The 15,674-nt window shown below is 33.6% G+C and overlaps 1 protein-coding gene and 1 long non-coding RNA gene across 2 annotated transcripts in view; one reads left to right on the top strand and one right to left on the bottom strand.

The window, feature by feature from the left end:
- galnt12 (UDP-N-acetyl-alpha-D-galactosamine:polypeptide N-acetylgalactosaminyltransferase 12) overlaps positions 1 to 12,745 on the top strand; it is a 33,663-nt gene extending 20,918 nt beyond the window's left edge. Inside the window, exons 8-10 of the mRNA XM_087295871.1 lie at positions 2,144 to 2,257; positions 5,663 to 5,818; positions 10,156 to 12,745. Coding sequence (XP_087151997.1) covers positions 2,144 to 2,257; positions 5,663 to 5,818; positions 10,156 to 10,293 — 408 coding nt within the window. The 3' untranslated portion in view covers positions 10,294 to 12,745. The remainder of the gene's footprint in view (positions 1 to 2,143; positions 2,258 to 5,662; positions 5,819 to 10,155) is intronic.
- Positions 12,746 to 13,990: 1,245 nt separating this feature from the next.
- On the bottom strand, positions 13,991 to 15,674 carry LOC147832609 (uncharacterized). The gene is made up of 2 exons (XR_015517012.1): positions 14,514 to 15,674; positions 13,991 to 14,435 (listed from the first exon to the last, which is right to left on the bottom strand). It is a non-coding gene; the product is annotated as an uncharacterized LOC147832609 (long non-coding RNA).

Genomic DNA, 15,674 nt, shown 5'->3' on the forward strand with positions numbered 1-15,674 from the left:
AAAATATCTTCCAACTATATATATATATATATATATATATATATATATATATATATATATATATATATATATATACAGTTGAAGTCAGAATTATTAGCCCCGTTAAATTATTAGACCGCTTGTTTATTTTTTCCCCAATTTCTGTTTCAGGGAGAGAAGATTTTTTCAACACATTTCTAAACATAATAATTTTAATAACTCATTTCTAACAACTGATTTATTTTATCTTTGCCGTGATGACTGTAAATAATATTTTAAATGATATTTTTAAGACACTTCTATACAGCTTAAAGTGACATTTAAAGGCTTAACTAGGTTAATTAAGTTAACTAGGCAGGTTAGGGGAATTAGGCAAGTTATTGTATAACAGTGGTTTGTTTTGTAGACTATCAAGAAAAAATATAGCTTAGAGGCTAATAATTTTGTCCCTAAAATGGTTCATAAAAAATTAAAAACTGCTTTTATCCTAGCTGAAATAAAACAAATCAGACTTTCTCCAGAAGAAAAAATATTATCAGACATACTGTAAAAATGACCTTGCTCTGTTGAACACCATTTGGAAAATATTTAAAAAAGAAGAAAAAAAATCGAAGGGGGCTAATAATTCTGACTTCAACTGTGTATATGTGTGTATATATATATATATATATATATATATATATATATATATATATATATATATATATTAGGGGTGTAACGGATCACAGTCGATCCATGATTCGTACAACCCACGGTTCAGAGAACATGTGACCCATGGATTAATACATTTTTTTACTGGTAGATTCATTCAAAATTTGTAACGGTGACAGAGATCACCTCTCGTGTCATTCAAATCAGATGTATGAAAGCATTTAGGCTTTCCTGTATAATATAATGATGACAGAAGAAGTTGTGTTAGGTTATTCAGGATGTGGTGAAATGTGGTAAAGGTGTTTTCTGTCACTACTTGTTTAGCCTGCTTTACTGCATTCAGTGTAAGCTGCATGATTAATCATTAAAAGATCAGGATCTCAACACCCACGCAAAATAAATCATAAATGATGGTTATTTGCATATGTTTATTAATCCTTTAAATCGCTGCATTCAAATGTGAAAATGCAAAAATCAAGAAAGAAATTCAGTCGTTAGGCTTTTGAGATAGTTATGAAGTTACAAAAAGTCAAATAACACAGAAGTACTGGGATAACAGTTTATAGTTTAGATAAAACCACTGATGTTTATGGTAAAGTTTTAAATCACCATCATGTGCATTTAACAATGCTCAAAAATTAAAGTTGTAGGCAGCGGTTACTTTATTTAACCAGCCATCAAAAATATGCTACTGAATAATTCTTTAAAAATGATCATCTCATCTTTTATGAGTGAATAACTGAATCATTTACTGAAATTGAGACTAAATAAATATGGATTGTACAAACGATAATTTTTTGATTTCTACAGGGTTATAAGCAACAGTAGTGGTAACAATGAATTTTTCACAGAACTGAATATTTTACTATTTATTTTTATTCAGCTGATTAATTCCATATTTTATTTTAAATAAAGTTACAGGTTCTAAGGTGTTTGTTAAAACAAAAGTGTCTTGCAGTGCTGTTTTTGTAATAAATGGAAAGCAAATTACATTTGTCTCCTCCCCTTTTTGGCTGATCTGAAAAATGGTGCAATTTGTGATTAAAAACCATAACATGATCTGAACCGTAAGAAGGTGACAGGGATTTGAACTTTGTATTGATCTCCATTTCTTTTTAATTCACATTACAAAAATATCTTCCAACTTTGCTTCCTGAACACTATAATATAAAAATTAATTTGACAGTAGCCTATAATCAAAACGTAACATGTGATGGTTTTTTTTCAGATGTTTGTCTTTACTTTAAATAGGACAAGAACTGACAAAAGCCTGACAAAAAAAATTATATTAAATTTGCAGCACATTATCCTGAATTCCATTACTTTCTGCTCTTATTTAAGACTTTTAAAGATTAAGGCTTGAATTAATTATAAATAATCTACAGAAATCCTACAAAATCTGAAATCAATTCTCAAAAGAAATTCTCAAAAAAAAAAAATTGCCTATGGGAATATAAATGTATAATAATATATAAACACTGTTGTATATTTATTTGTCTGTTCTCAATTGTAGTTGAAGAACAAAGGAATGACCAACTACTGCTTCGACTACAACCCGCCTGATGAACATAAGATAGCCGGTCACCGGGTAATCCTTTACCCATGTCATGGCATGGGACAAAACCAGGTAACTTTGATTCTCTCAACCCTAACAAAAGATGCATGCTTCTGATTAGCATTAATGCACCACAATATACAGAGACTGTGATGCGTCCTCAGGAATATACATCAAAGTGTGTCTCACAGCTGTAATGTATTATTAAGACAGCAGTAAATAGAGTGTTGTGTACTCCAGAGCACACTTGTTTTTAAGATGACTCCAGCCGCCTGGCACAGCGGCATGACTTCATTCGTCTCCTTCTCTCTGTGGGGAGGCAGGGGAGCCCTGGAGACTTATCAGTGAACATTATCAGCCATATGTACAGCACAACAACACTCTCCTAATGGATTCTCTTTGAGGAGACAAGAGAAATGTTTCTGTCTCTCTTCTGTTTCTGTGTGCTTTGTTACATATGGGTCAGTCTTGTTGCACAGTTGATTTTCAGAATGTCTTCTGATTAAAATGAGACAACTTTATTTAATAATTTATTATTATTATTATTATTATTATTTAATAAAGTAAATAATAATAATAATAATAATATAGCCTCACCTAAGTATAATATAGCCACATAATAATATAGCCACACCCAACAACACTACAACATCTTTACAGTCACCCAGAGTACTCTAGCAACCACTGAGAATACCATAGCAACTACATAACACTCCAGCAACTATACCATAGCAACTGCATAGCAACACCCTAGCAACTATCCAGAACAACCTAAAAACCACCCAGTGTCATATTAACACCCTAGCAGCAACCTAGAAGCAACAACAAACATTGCTGTAGAAAATACATTGCAGCAACCTAGCAACAACACAACTTTACAGTAACTCAGAGTACTCTAGCAACAACTGAGAATACCATAGCAACTGCATACCAATACTCTAACAACTATCCAGATCCACATAGCAGCCACCTAGAGTGCCCTCGTAACACCCTAGTTGCAACACAAACATTGCTCTAGAAAATTCATAGCAACACCACAAAATCATCTTTACAGTCACCCAGAGTACTGTAACAACCACTGATAATACCATAACAACTACATAGCAAGACTTTAGCAACTATCCTGATCAACCTAGCAACCACCCAGAGTGCCCTAGTAGCACCATAGTAGCAACCACAAACATTGCTGTAGAAAATTATTAGCCACACCCTAGCAACAACAGTACATAATTTTTTACAGTCATCTAGAGTACTCTAGCAACCACAGAGAATACCATAGCAACACTCTAGCAACTATCCAGAATAACCTTGCAACCACCCAGAGTGTCATATTAACACCATAGTAGCAACCACAAACATTGCTGTAGAAAATTCATAGCAACACCTCAGCAACAACACCACATTATCTTTACAGTCACCCAGAGTACTCTAGCAACCACTAAGAATACTATAACAACTGCATAGCAACACTCTAGCAACTATCCAGAACAACCTAGCAACTGCCCAAAGTGTCATATTAACACCCAAGTAGCACCACAAACATTGGTGTAGGAAATCCATGGCAACACCTTAGCAACAACACAACATCATCTTTACTGTAACCCAGAGTACTCTAGCAACCTCTGAGAGAATCATAGCAACTACATTGCAACACTTTAGCAACTATCCAGAACAACCCAGCAGCCACCCAGAGTCCCCTAGTAAATATTCATAGCAACACCCTAGCAACAACATAACATAATCTCTACAGTCACCCAGAGTACTCTAGCAACAACATAAAATACCTTAGCAACTACATAGCAAGACTATCATAGCAGCTATTGAGAACAACCTAGCAACCACCCAGTGTGCCCTATTAACAACCTAGTAGCAACCACAAACAATACTGTAAAAAATTCATAGTCACACCCTAGCAACAACACAGAAGCATCCTTACAGTCACCCAGAATACTCTAGCAACCACTGAGAATACCATAGCAACACACTAGCAACTATCTAAAACAACCCAGCAACCACCCAGAGTGCCCTAGTAACACTAGTAGCAACCACAAACATTGCTGCATAAAAATCCTAGTAACCACAGCCTAGCAACAACACAACAGCATCTTTACAGTCACCAAGAGTATTCTAGCAACCACTGAGAATACCATAGCAACAGCATAGCAACACTTTAGAACTATCTAAAACAACCTAGCAGCCACCGAGAGTGCCCTAGCAAAAACTCATAGCAACACCCTAGCAACAACAAAGCAGCATATTTTACAGTAACCCAGAGTACTCTAGCAATCACTGAGAATACTATAGCAACACTCTAGCAACTATCCAGAACAACCTAGCAACCACCCAGAGTGCACTATTAACGCCATAGTAGCAACCACATGTAGAAAATACATAGCAAGACCCTAGCAACAACATATCATTTTTAGTCACCCAAAGTACTTTAGCAACCTCATAGAACACCATAGCAACTGCATAGCAACACTCTAGCAACTATCCAGAACAAGTAGCAACTGCTCAGGTAGCAGCAACTGCACCATAATAGCAACCATAAACATTGCTGTAGAAAATTCCTAGCCACACCCTAGAAACAACAGTCACCCAAATTACTCTAGCAACCACTGAGAATACCATAGCAACTACACGGCAACACTCCAGCAACTATCCAGAACACCCTAGCAACCACCCAGAGTGCCTTATTAGCACCCTATTAGCAACCACAAACATTTCTTTACAAAATTCATAGTCATACCCAACACAACAGCACATTTACAGTCACCCAGAGTACTATAGCAACCACTAAGAATACAATAGCAACATACTAGCAATTGTCTAAAACAACCTAGCAACTGCCCAGTGTGCCCTAGTAACACCCTTAGAGCAACCACAAACATAGCGGTAGAAAATTCCTCGCAACACGCTAGCAATAACACAACATCATCTTTACAGTAACCCAGAGTACTCTAGCAACTACTGGGAATACCATAGCAACACACTAGCAACTATCTAGACCACCTAGCATCCGCCCAGAGTGCCCTAGTAACACCCGATTAGCAACCACAAACATTTCTGTAGAAAATTCTAAGCCGGACCTTAGCAACAACACAACATTATCTTTACAGTCACCCAGAGTACTGTAACAACCACTGAGAATACCATAGCAACACTCTAGCAACTATCCAGAACAACCTAGCAACCACCAAGAGTGCCCTACTAACACCCAAGCAGCAACCATAAACACTGCTGTGGAAAATTCCTAGTAACACGCTAGCACCAACACAACAACAGTTGATTTGTGAATGAGCCCCAAAATGTATACCCATCAACCTACACAAGTACCCTAACAACTGCATCAACACTATAGCAACCACCAAGAATACTCTAGCAACTGCATGGTAACACTCTAGCAACCCCCATTCGTAGCAACACTCTAGCAACCTTCTGGAATTGTGTCTATCTTCTTTTCTCTTTTGGTGACAGTTCTTCGAGTACTCCACACTCCAGGAAATCCGCTACAACACGAGGGATCCTGCAGGCTGTGTCGTAGCTGATCCCGTCTCCACATTCCTCACCATGAATCTTTGTAGTAAACCCAGAGAAGCTGTGCCCGAAGACCAGAAGTTTCTTTTCAGAGAGGTGAGATCACTACAACATGCATGAATACAAATGAGTGTTTGACTTGTTGTTCTGTTGAACACAAGAAGATATTTGAAGAAAGCTAAATACTGTAACCACCGACCTCCAGGGTAGAGTGTTGATCTTCTAGCTGATCATTTGGAAAAGTGGGAGAAGGTAGATTTTTCTGATGAATCATCTGTTGCATCCCAATCATCACAAATACTGCAGAAGACCCATTGAAACCCACATGGACCCAAGATTCTCATAGAAATCAGTCAAGTTTGGTGAAGGAAAAATCATGGTTTGGGGTTACATTCAGTATGGGGGTGTGCGAGAGATCTTTACAAGAGCATCCTTGCCAAGATTAGGCAGTACACAAGTCACATGAGTCCAACAGACAACAAACAAAAACAATTTACAGTTAACATGAATCACATTGACAAACTATTCAAAACATCTACAAACCTGTGTTTCAACTTCTAAATCTTTTATAGTCTTTTTAAAAGCGTGTAGTGAAATCAATTCTTTGAACTGCAACTAAGTTTGCAGATTATTCCAAGCAAAAGGTGCTGCGTACTTTTCCCCTTTTCCCAAAAGCCTTTTTTCCCATCTCAGTCCGCATTTTAGGAAAAAACAGTAAATAAATATCCTGTGACTGAAGACCATAGTTAAGAACAGACTTTTTTACAAATGTAATTCTGTAAATTTAATGGGAGTAAACCCAGTATAGATTTGTAAGCAAGGATATGCCAATGCTTGAGCCTACGAATGGACAAAGCAGATCAACCTACCCTAGTATACAGCACACAATTATGAGTTAGGGATTTAAAATTAGTTATAATTCTTAGTGCACCATGGTAAACAGTATCCAATACATTCAGACTTTGAGACGAAGCATGCATATAGATAACATCACCATAGTCCAATGCAGACATGAATGTTGCCTCAACCAGCTTCTTTTTAGCATCAAAAGAAAGAAAGTTCTTAATTCTAAAATAGAAGCCTAAAATCACTTTTAATTTTCGAAATGGCTTCTATTTCTTGAAGCTGAACAACAGGATAAACTGACAATGATCACCTCAGGTGCACCTCATGTGCTTTATTCAGTGTTAAATGTTAACAAAGTGAGTTTGAATGCCCTTTTACATGACATTTATTGCCATACTACTGAAATCAGCAGGAGATCACCTCAGATCTTGAAAATAAAATAAATCATTTGAAGTAGAACTTTAGAGTGCAAGCCAACACATATCAGTGATCCATATACATTTATTAATGCTAAAGAGGTTTAATATTTATTAATTATAAACCTTACCATTTCGTTGAAATGCAGTGAGTGCACTATTCTGTGCTTCTGAATGGCTGTATTTAAATTATTTCCTGGTGCAAACAGCCAAATTGCTTATCACTAAAAATCTCAGTAGCGTGTTATTAAGACCCAGGGATACAATGTAACCTGCTCACCTAATGTTTACGTTCACAATATTTATATGATTTGCTAATTAATAACCACCTCATGTGGAACTCTCATATCGAAGTCTGCTACTTTCCACCAGAGATCGCACCTTTAAGTTTATGTGTTGTCTTCGAAGTCTGCTATGGTTGGCATCATCTCTTTTCATATCACTAATTCAATAGTCGATTATTCAGGATGTTTAGAGAAGGATCACCTGATGCTGAAAATTAGAAATAATGATGATGAAAATTGCAGCCTGACATTAAAAGACAAAATGTATTCATTTAAATTAAATAATGGCTCAATATTACCAGATTTGATCAATAATTGTACACACAAACATGCATCTGACATGCATGCTTTGCTACACTTCAAGTGTTCTTGGAAGCGTACGATGGGTGTCACATTAAAGTGCTACTTGAGAAAGTCACGGACAGCATGTCAAGACGTTTTGGTGTGGCTTGAGTGTAATTTCAGAAGTGAGCCTCAGTGTGAACTCTTTGCTGGTACAGTGAGCATCTGAAGAGCAGCGTGACGACAGTGGGATTCACTTGAAACTCTGGGGAATCAGAGCAGGATGAGGTGATAGGGCAGAAACCTTTGTAATATTTAAACAAATACAAAATCTGGATGAAAATCCTGGATGAAAGGAATAGTTCAACCAAATATGAAAGTTACTGTTAAATTTGACTGCAAAAAACGCTTTTTTTTTTACTTAGATTTTTTTTGTCGTGTTTTTAGTCAAAATGTCTAAACATTTTGAAATCGAAAAGCATTTTTTGACAAGCGATAAAATTCTGTTCTGTTTTATGAAATCATATGCTAAAGTTAAGCGAGTTTTTTTCTTAAAACAAGCTAAATAATCTGCCAGTAGGGTAAGCAAAATGATCTTGTTTTTCCTTTTGATGTAAGATTATTTTGCTTATCCCATTCACAGATTATTTTGCTTGTTTCAAGTTAAAACTCACTTAATTTTGGCATATTATTTCTTTAAACAAGACAATATGTTTTACTTGTCTAGAAAATGCTTCTTGATTTAAGAATTTTTATATATTTGGACTAGAAACAAGACAAAAATGCTAAGCAAAAAAGCATTTTTAAACAAATTTTATTATAGTTCTTGCAGACATAAAAACAAATAACTGACAGCCAAACCATCATGTAACAATAATCTGTACAAAATGTAAAATAAAGAATGAAACAAGGGAAAATGGCAACATATATGACCTACAAAAAGACACAGCAATGGATGCAAGAAGAGAGAGAAAAAAAAAACCCTTCTCAAATCTTCAGAAATGAAACATTATTAGCCTTTATGGTGTGTTCGAAAAAAAAGACTGGATCCCACATCTTATCAAATTTGGCACGCTAAGTTCTCAGTGGTGGTATATTTGAATTTTTCCAAATGTAAAGTGGAGTCCAAGAAGCAAGTCAGAAAAAAAGAGGCCAAACATTTTTCTTCCAGAAATAAAGGATAAATCTCTTAGCTATGATCATACCATAGTGAAGAGGTAATCATACATTTCAGTTGAGAGCTTCCAGAAAATCTGACCAACCAAAAGTTGCTTGTGTCAGGTTGTAAAACAACTGTAAAACTTAGCAAACTGAAATATTTCTGACCAATTTGAATTTGAACACAGAACCAAAAAAGATTTGATACTTGTCACATGAGGGGAAAACAGAGGGATAGAATTGACCAAACTTTGTTTTAGAATAGTGAAGTTTGTATAGTAAAGCATTTCTACAGCGTTCTCACCATCAGATCATTTGAAAATATTTTCATGAGGAAAAACGTTATAAAAGATTTGAAGCTGAAATAGTGCCTCTTCCTGATTTAAAAAAAAAAACAATGTAGTTTTCACTAGCTTGTCATACGTGCATGTGATTAATGGACTAAATTTATGTTGTTATGGATTGTTGAGGTTAAAGTAAAAAAGGTGATTTCATGAATACTAGTTTATCCACTCAGAATTTTAAATCAGTTTAAACTAAACATGTTATTTAGAGATTTTTATTTATTTACATTTTGTACAGAAAATAACATTTGTTTGGAATTTGTTATGATTTTTGTTGTTTAAGATATTTAACCAAATGTTGATTTCCTTATTGAAAATAAGCTTTTTATTTATTTATTTTTTTTTTTTTACATGTTATGAAAAAATGACAACTTTTTATTTAAAATTTTGCTTACACAATAGTTATATACTCAAACATAAAAAAAAGATTAATTAAGAGAAACTGCATGGGTATTTTAAATTAGTTTATTTTTATAAATGGTAGTGGTTTTCTATACCTGTGGATATCATGATCTAAATAAAAGTGCAAAAAGTCTTAGATTTGTCTGCTCAAACTGTTTAAATGTGTATTTCTATGAAACAAAACGTGCAAAAAAGTATTAAAGTTCAAATGAAATCAAGATGTTTAATGTTTATTTTGCTAGCAAACATTGTTATTCCTTATTTGAACAATTAATCTCAATTTAGGTGAATAATTTGGGTGAAAAAGTTAATAAACTGTAAAAAAAAATATATACATAGTTTTGGTAGTCTTTAATCAAAGTCTTATCATTTGTTTCCACATTTTAAGTTATATCCTTCTCTGTTGACATCAGCTTGATGGCTTTAGCCAATATATTCTTAACCACACCCCTCTTACCGTTAGTTTGCTATGAGGGAATAATGTGCAAGAAGAAAGCCCTGCCGCCTACTCTATATTCCATTTTAATAGGAAGTACATCACCATACTGAACAATAAGCCTCAGCCCCTAGTTCATGTGGGCTTTAATATTACATGTTTCTGTTGCCACCATCTGTACAGCTTTACCAGCATCACTACTTTTAGATGTTAGTCTGGAGCTCCACTCTCTGTTTAACACTTTTCATGCTCTGTACATTGGCAGGATGGCTCTTTATATCACGTTCAGACGCAGAAGTGTGTTGAAGCAGTGGATCGGACTGATGCTGGGAGTCCTGGACCTGCTCTTCGGCCTTGCTCAGACTCTGATGCTCAGAAGTGGTTCTTTGAAGAGAGAACATAGCAGAGGTTCTCACTACACCCTTCACCCGCACTACTGTCAAAGGGCATTTCATATCAGCTGCTCTGACTACACACCATTCCACTTCCTCCTCCTCCTTTTAGGATTAATAGTGCCTTCCTGTTACACTGAGTGCAGCTTACAGACCGTATCTGTTCAGATCAGACAAATATATCTTATTTTTGTGAATTATTAACTCATGAATTTGTTTAGAATTATAAAACCAGAGGAGAATTATCAGTTTTGTGCCATTGGTGTTGGAGTTTTGGATTTATGAGGAAAGTAAGGGAAGTAAGTGACCAACAAAATGCAACTTTGTAAGTTTTAATTTTTAAAGAAATAAATAAGCTTATGAAGCAAGAGTTGTTCAAATTGATTAAAAGTGACATTTGTAATATAAAAGACTTCTATTTTAGCAATATTCTGTGCATAAAATAATCATGAAAATGTGTCAGTATTTACCAAAACATGATGTTAAAAATGATGAGAAATATTTCTTGAGCACCTGAAATTATACACTCTCACAAATAAAGATACACAAGCTGTCACTTTGGTGGTACCTTTTCAAAAGGTACAAATTTATACCTAAAGGGTCTATTATTGCATATTGGTATCTCAAACATATATATTAGTGCCTCAAAAATTTACGAGGAACACTTATGTACTTTTTAGGTACTAATATGTATCCTTGGGATATTAATATGGACCTTTTAGGCACAAATTTGTAGCTTTTGAAAAGGTACCACCCCAGTGACAGCTTTCATACCTTTATTTCTGAGAGTGTAAATATTAAAATGATTTCTGAAGAATCTATGCAAAATACTGTGGAAAAGCTATGGAAAACATGAAAATATTTACCAATTTCAAAGATTTATAATAAGTTTTTTTGTTTTAATAAAACTTCAAACGACTGATGTAGTCTTCTAAATCTAAATATATTATATATCATGTTTTATATAACAATATTGATATTAATATCAACGTTTAAACTTCACAAGAGTTAAAAATATCGATATATAGAATAAAATTGAATAAAAGTGAGATTTGTATTTTAAAATATTTCCCCTCAAGAAGATTCTGTTCATAAAATAATCATGAAAATTTCAGTTTTCACAAAAACAGGATCAACATTAAAAATAAAAAAATATTTCTTGAGCACCTGATATTATAAACATTAGAATTATTTCAGAAGAACCTTCTTTTAAAGAAAAAAATCTGCTTTGCCATTACCGTAATTATTGCCATTTTAAAATACTGTGGAAAAGCTATGGAAAATATTGAAAGATTTATCAATAGTAAAGCTTTAACTTCACAAGAGTTATCAACATTTGGTGGAAAAGAATATTAAAAGGGACATTTCTATTATAAAATATTTCCCCTCAAGAATATTCTATTCATAAAATAATCATAAAAATGTATCACTTTTCACAACAACATGATTACATTTTAAAAGTAATAAGAAATATTTCTTGAACACCAGATATTATTCATATTAGAATCATTTCTGAAAAATTCTGTTTTAAAAAAAAATTGTCAACTTTGCCATCACTGGAATATTTGGCATTTGAAAGTACAGCTATGGAAAATATTAAAAGATTCACCAATTTCAAAGATTTACAGATTTTGTGTTTGAAAAAGCTTCAAACTACTGCTGTAATTTCTTCTAAATCTAAATATATTATATGTCACATTTCATATACATTATTTGACAACACGATATCAAAGTTTTCACTTCACAATAGTTTAAAAAATCGATATTTGGTGGAATAACTATGATTTCTCATCACAAGTGAAAACATTTGTTATTCTGACCAATTATTTGAGTGAAAAAAGCTTTAAATTACCCTATTTTTTAAATAACAAATATAGTCAGATTTTTTACATTTTACTCAAACACACTTGTTAAATCCAGTAAATTTTTTTCATTTTATCCTGGTCTATAAATTCAGACAAAAAAAAAACAGCTATTTAAATTAGTAAAACTCCAAAAATATCACATTTTCAACTTTTTTTATCATAAATAAATGCAACACTCGATGAGCAGAAGTTCAAAATCATTTCTAAAATCATTCCAACATCAAACTTTAGCTTTTTAGTATATGTTTACACCAAGTATCCAAATCACAGACCTTATTTAAATCATAAATCCAAAACTGCCATTCAGCAAGATTAGTCTTCCAAGATGACCTGCAAATCTAAACCTAACCAAGCACCTCAATTGTTCTGCAGGACAAAAACACTGTATTTAACCACTCATTATAACCTCCGGGTCTCTCTGTTGCACTCGACAATCATTAGCATTTCACAAGATGGTAATTCGAGTTATTTTAATCAGCCAGTGCTGCCAGCTCCATCTGCTGGTGTCTTGCTCTCTTCTGCTGTTCCACAAATCAGCCTCTATTTATTCAAATGATTTAGCTTGACATAAAAAATAAATAAAACTCTTGATACCTGATGTAAGTCAGATCTCACTTGCACACAGAAAGTCTCTTGGCACCTTTTTGTTTAAATGCTTTGCTGTAAAAACAGTAGTGCTGGTTGGCAGTGGCGCCATTGCAATCATCTTTCCAACCACTTGATGGTGCCAAACTGTCCGTTTTACTCCTGTGTCCTCCATGTTGTAACATCAGCTCATATTTTTTTACACGTCTGTAATTTCAGTAGCGAACTTCGTGCTGGGACACACAATTACTGTTTAAAAAGTGTACAGTGATTGTTAGTTATGGCAGTCTACCTCTAGTTATTTATTTGCTGTAGAGAATAGATTGTCTTTTGGAGGGAAGGAAACTGAGCTGCACGTCACAGCAAATACTGTAGATTGTAGTTGCCAAATTGTTGTGATTTTCGGGTTCTTATTTCCCCCAATTGAAGAGAAACAAAGTTGGATAGTTAGTTTATTGATCTATAGGTGTCAATCACCGCTGGGTAGATTTCTGATGCTGAATAATTATCGTTTTAAGCTAATATTATACCTGACACACTTTACAATAAGGTTTTATTAGTTAATGCTAGTTAATGCATTTGCCAACATGAACAAACAATGAATAATAGACTTATTACAGGTTTTGTTCAGGTTAGTTATTGAAAATCTCATGGTCATGTTAACTTACAGTAAATTTGGATTTTAAAAAGGCATTAGCAAATGTTACACTATGATTAATAAATGCTGTACACGTATTGTTCATGTTAGTTAATACATTAACTAATGAATTCTTATTAAAAAGTGTGACCGGTTTGTTCTATTTTTGTCATGTTAAAGGATTAGTTTAAAAATGAGCTTTCTGTGATTTTTCTGTAGAACACAAAAGTAGATATTTTGAAGAATGTTAATGCTGCTATTTTCTTTAACATGCCACTGAAGTCATATGAAAGTTTTGCGTGAGGAATGGGCAACAATTAAAGTTACTGATTGGGAAAAAAAAATCTACTTTTGCTACACGCTTTAGGAAAAATAATTCAAATTAGGATTCACAGCTTGCAGAGTTCTTTTTAGTACCAAGTAAAAACTTATAAAAAGGTTTCCTTAAAATACATATTTATACTATCATAACATTAGCATCGATATTAGTAATACGAGTAGTTTTTCAATTAATATTAGAATTAAATAATACTATACTATTTATTATTTAATATTTTCAGTTGTTATTTTATAGTAATTTTTAATAATTTCTATTAGACAACAGTAATAAAATTATTATTAGTATTTTATTTTTGTTATTTATTATTATTATTAGTTGTCTGGTCTTGTATTTCCCCTTTTCAAACCCATTATAAACACCCAACAGAATGTACCATTTGGGTAATGCAAAGTTTTTTATTAGTGTGAACTTTTAGTAAAAATGAACATATTAATAATGATTCTTAAGGACGGCAATATGATACAATATTCACAGTTACGATATTTAACTCCTATTAAGTGCAAAGGACCTTTAACGAACCACATTTTTTATGTAGAGTGGAGTTGGAGTGCCACAAACCATTTAAAATCGTACATTTATATACAACTCAACTTCTACAAATTCATATGAAGTAGCTTGCTTAAAAATGTCATTTCAATTATTGAATCACGTGCATAGAGTGATGAAGTTTGCCCTGCACGCTTGCGGTTTAAAAAAAACTTCTTTGGTGCATAAATCTTGTCAATGCTATTATTCAAAAAGGTAATGATTCGCACTCATCAAGTAGGCTAATTGCTTCGTACTGTTTTATTTTTTTATTTTTACATTCTTCGGGTGCGAAATAGACACAAATATCTGGCACAATGCCTTCCGCCGTAAAAAAATAAAAACAGTACGAAGCAATTAGCCTGCTTGATGAGTGCGAATCATTACCTTTTTGAATTTTAATTATTGAAAAATGTAACCAGATTTTTTTGTTTGTCCATATCAAATGTGTGTTAGTCATGTTTAATCATGAAACATTAATGAAGATGCAAGAAGTAATAGCTTCTATGACATTCTGTTATAAAATATATCCTTTTGTGTTTTCCATGACACTCGAAGTAAAGCCTAATTTAAAATAATGTAAACGTCAACCCAACAGATGAGTTTGTTTGCATTTGATTCAAATTTAAGTTCGAGTGAAAGAAAAATGAAAGCGTGAGTAACTAAATACATTTTACTGAAGATGTTTAAGTGCCTTAAAGTGTTGAAATGAGGACTTTTGTTTTCTGAAAAAATGGTGAGAGGGACGTTTTCATGTTTTGTCAGGTTTACAGAATATATTTTTGGTGATGGGCCGGCTGAACATTGTTACGGGGAGAATCAGTTTGCTGTTGTGATTTGTTTCTAAAAGCATGTGACATGAGCTCAATATACTGGACAGATGTTTGCAGGGTCTCGCTGATAAGAAAGCGATTGCGAGATTGATTATATAACGAGAACCCATTATGTTTGCAGTTGTAGGGCTTTTCCTGAATGCTACAGCATCGGAATTGACATAGGCATTTGTTGGGGATCTGTGTGGATGACTATATAAACACAATGCTGTTTGTATATAAACACAATGCTATATGCTCATTTCATATGATCCTCAATACAATTATGGAATTATAAACTGCAAACAATCATGCGTTCTCTACATAAATGTGGTTAAAAGGTGATATCATATCATTTTGATCTTTAACCATACTCTATACTGACACATAGTTCTGACTCCAAAATAAATAATCGCCAAAAACATTAGTGTTGGTTACAAAAGCAGATGCACTTTTCTTAGAAATAAATGAACGATTTAACTGAAGTTTATTACTGTGCTGAAAGAAAATTCAGGTAATTTTTTATGTAAGTGACCTTAACATCAGAATTGAAGGTATTTTTCTTCTTTTTGTCTGGTAAATGTATTAATTATGGTTATTAAAATGTCTAGCTAAAAGGTGCGCTCGG

This window comes from Danio rerio, chromosome 19 (assembly GCF_052040795.2).
Source record: "Danio rerio strain M-AB ecotype USA chromosome 19, GRCz13ab, whole genome shotgun sequence".
Lineage (NCBI taxonomy): Eukaryota > Metazoa > Chordata > Actinopteri > Cypriniformes > Danionidae > Danio > Danio rerio.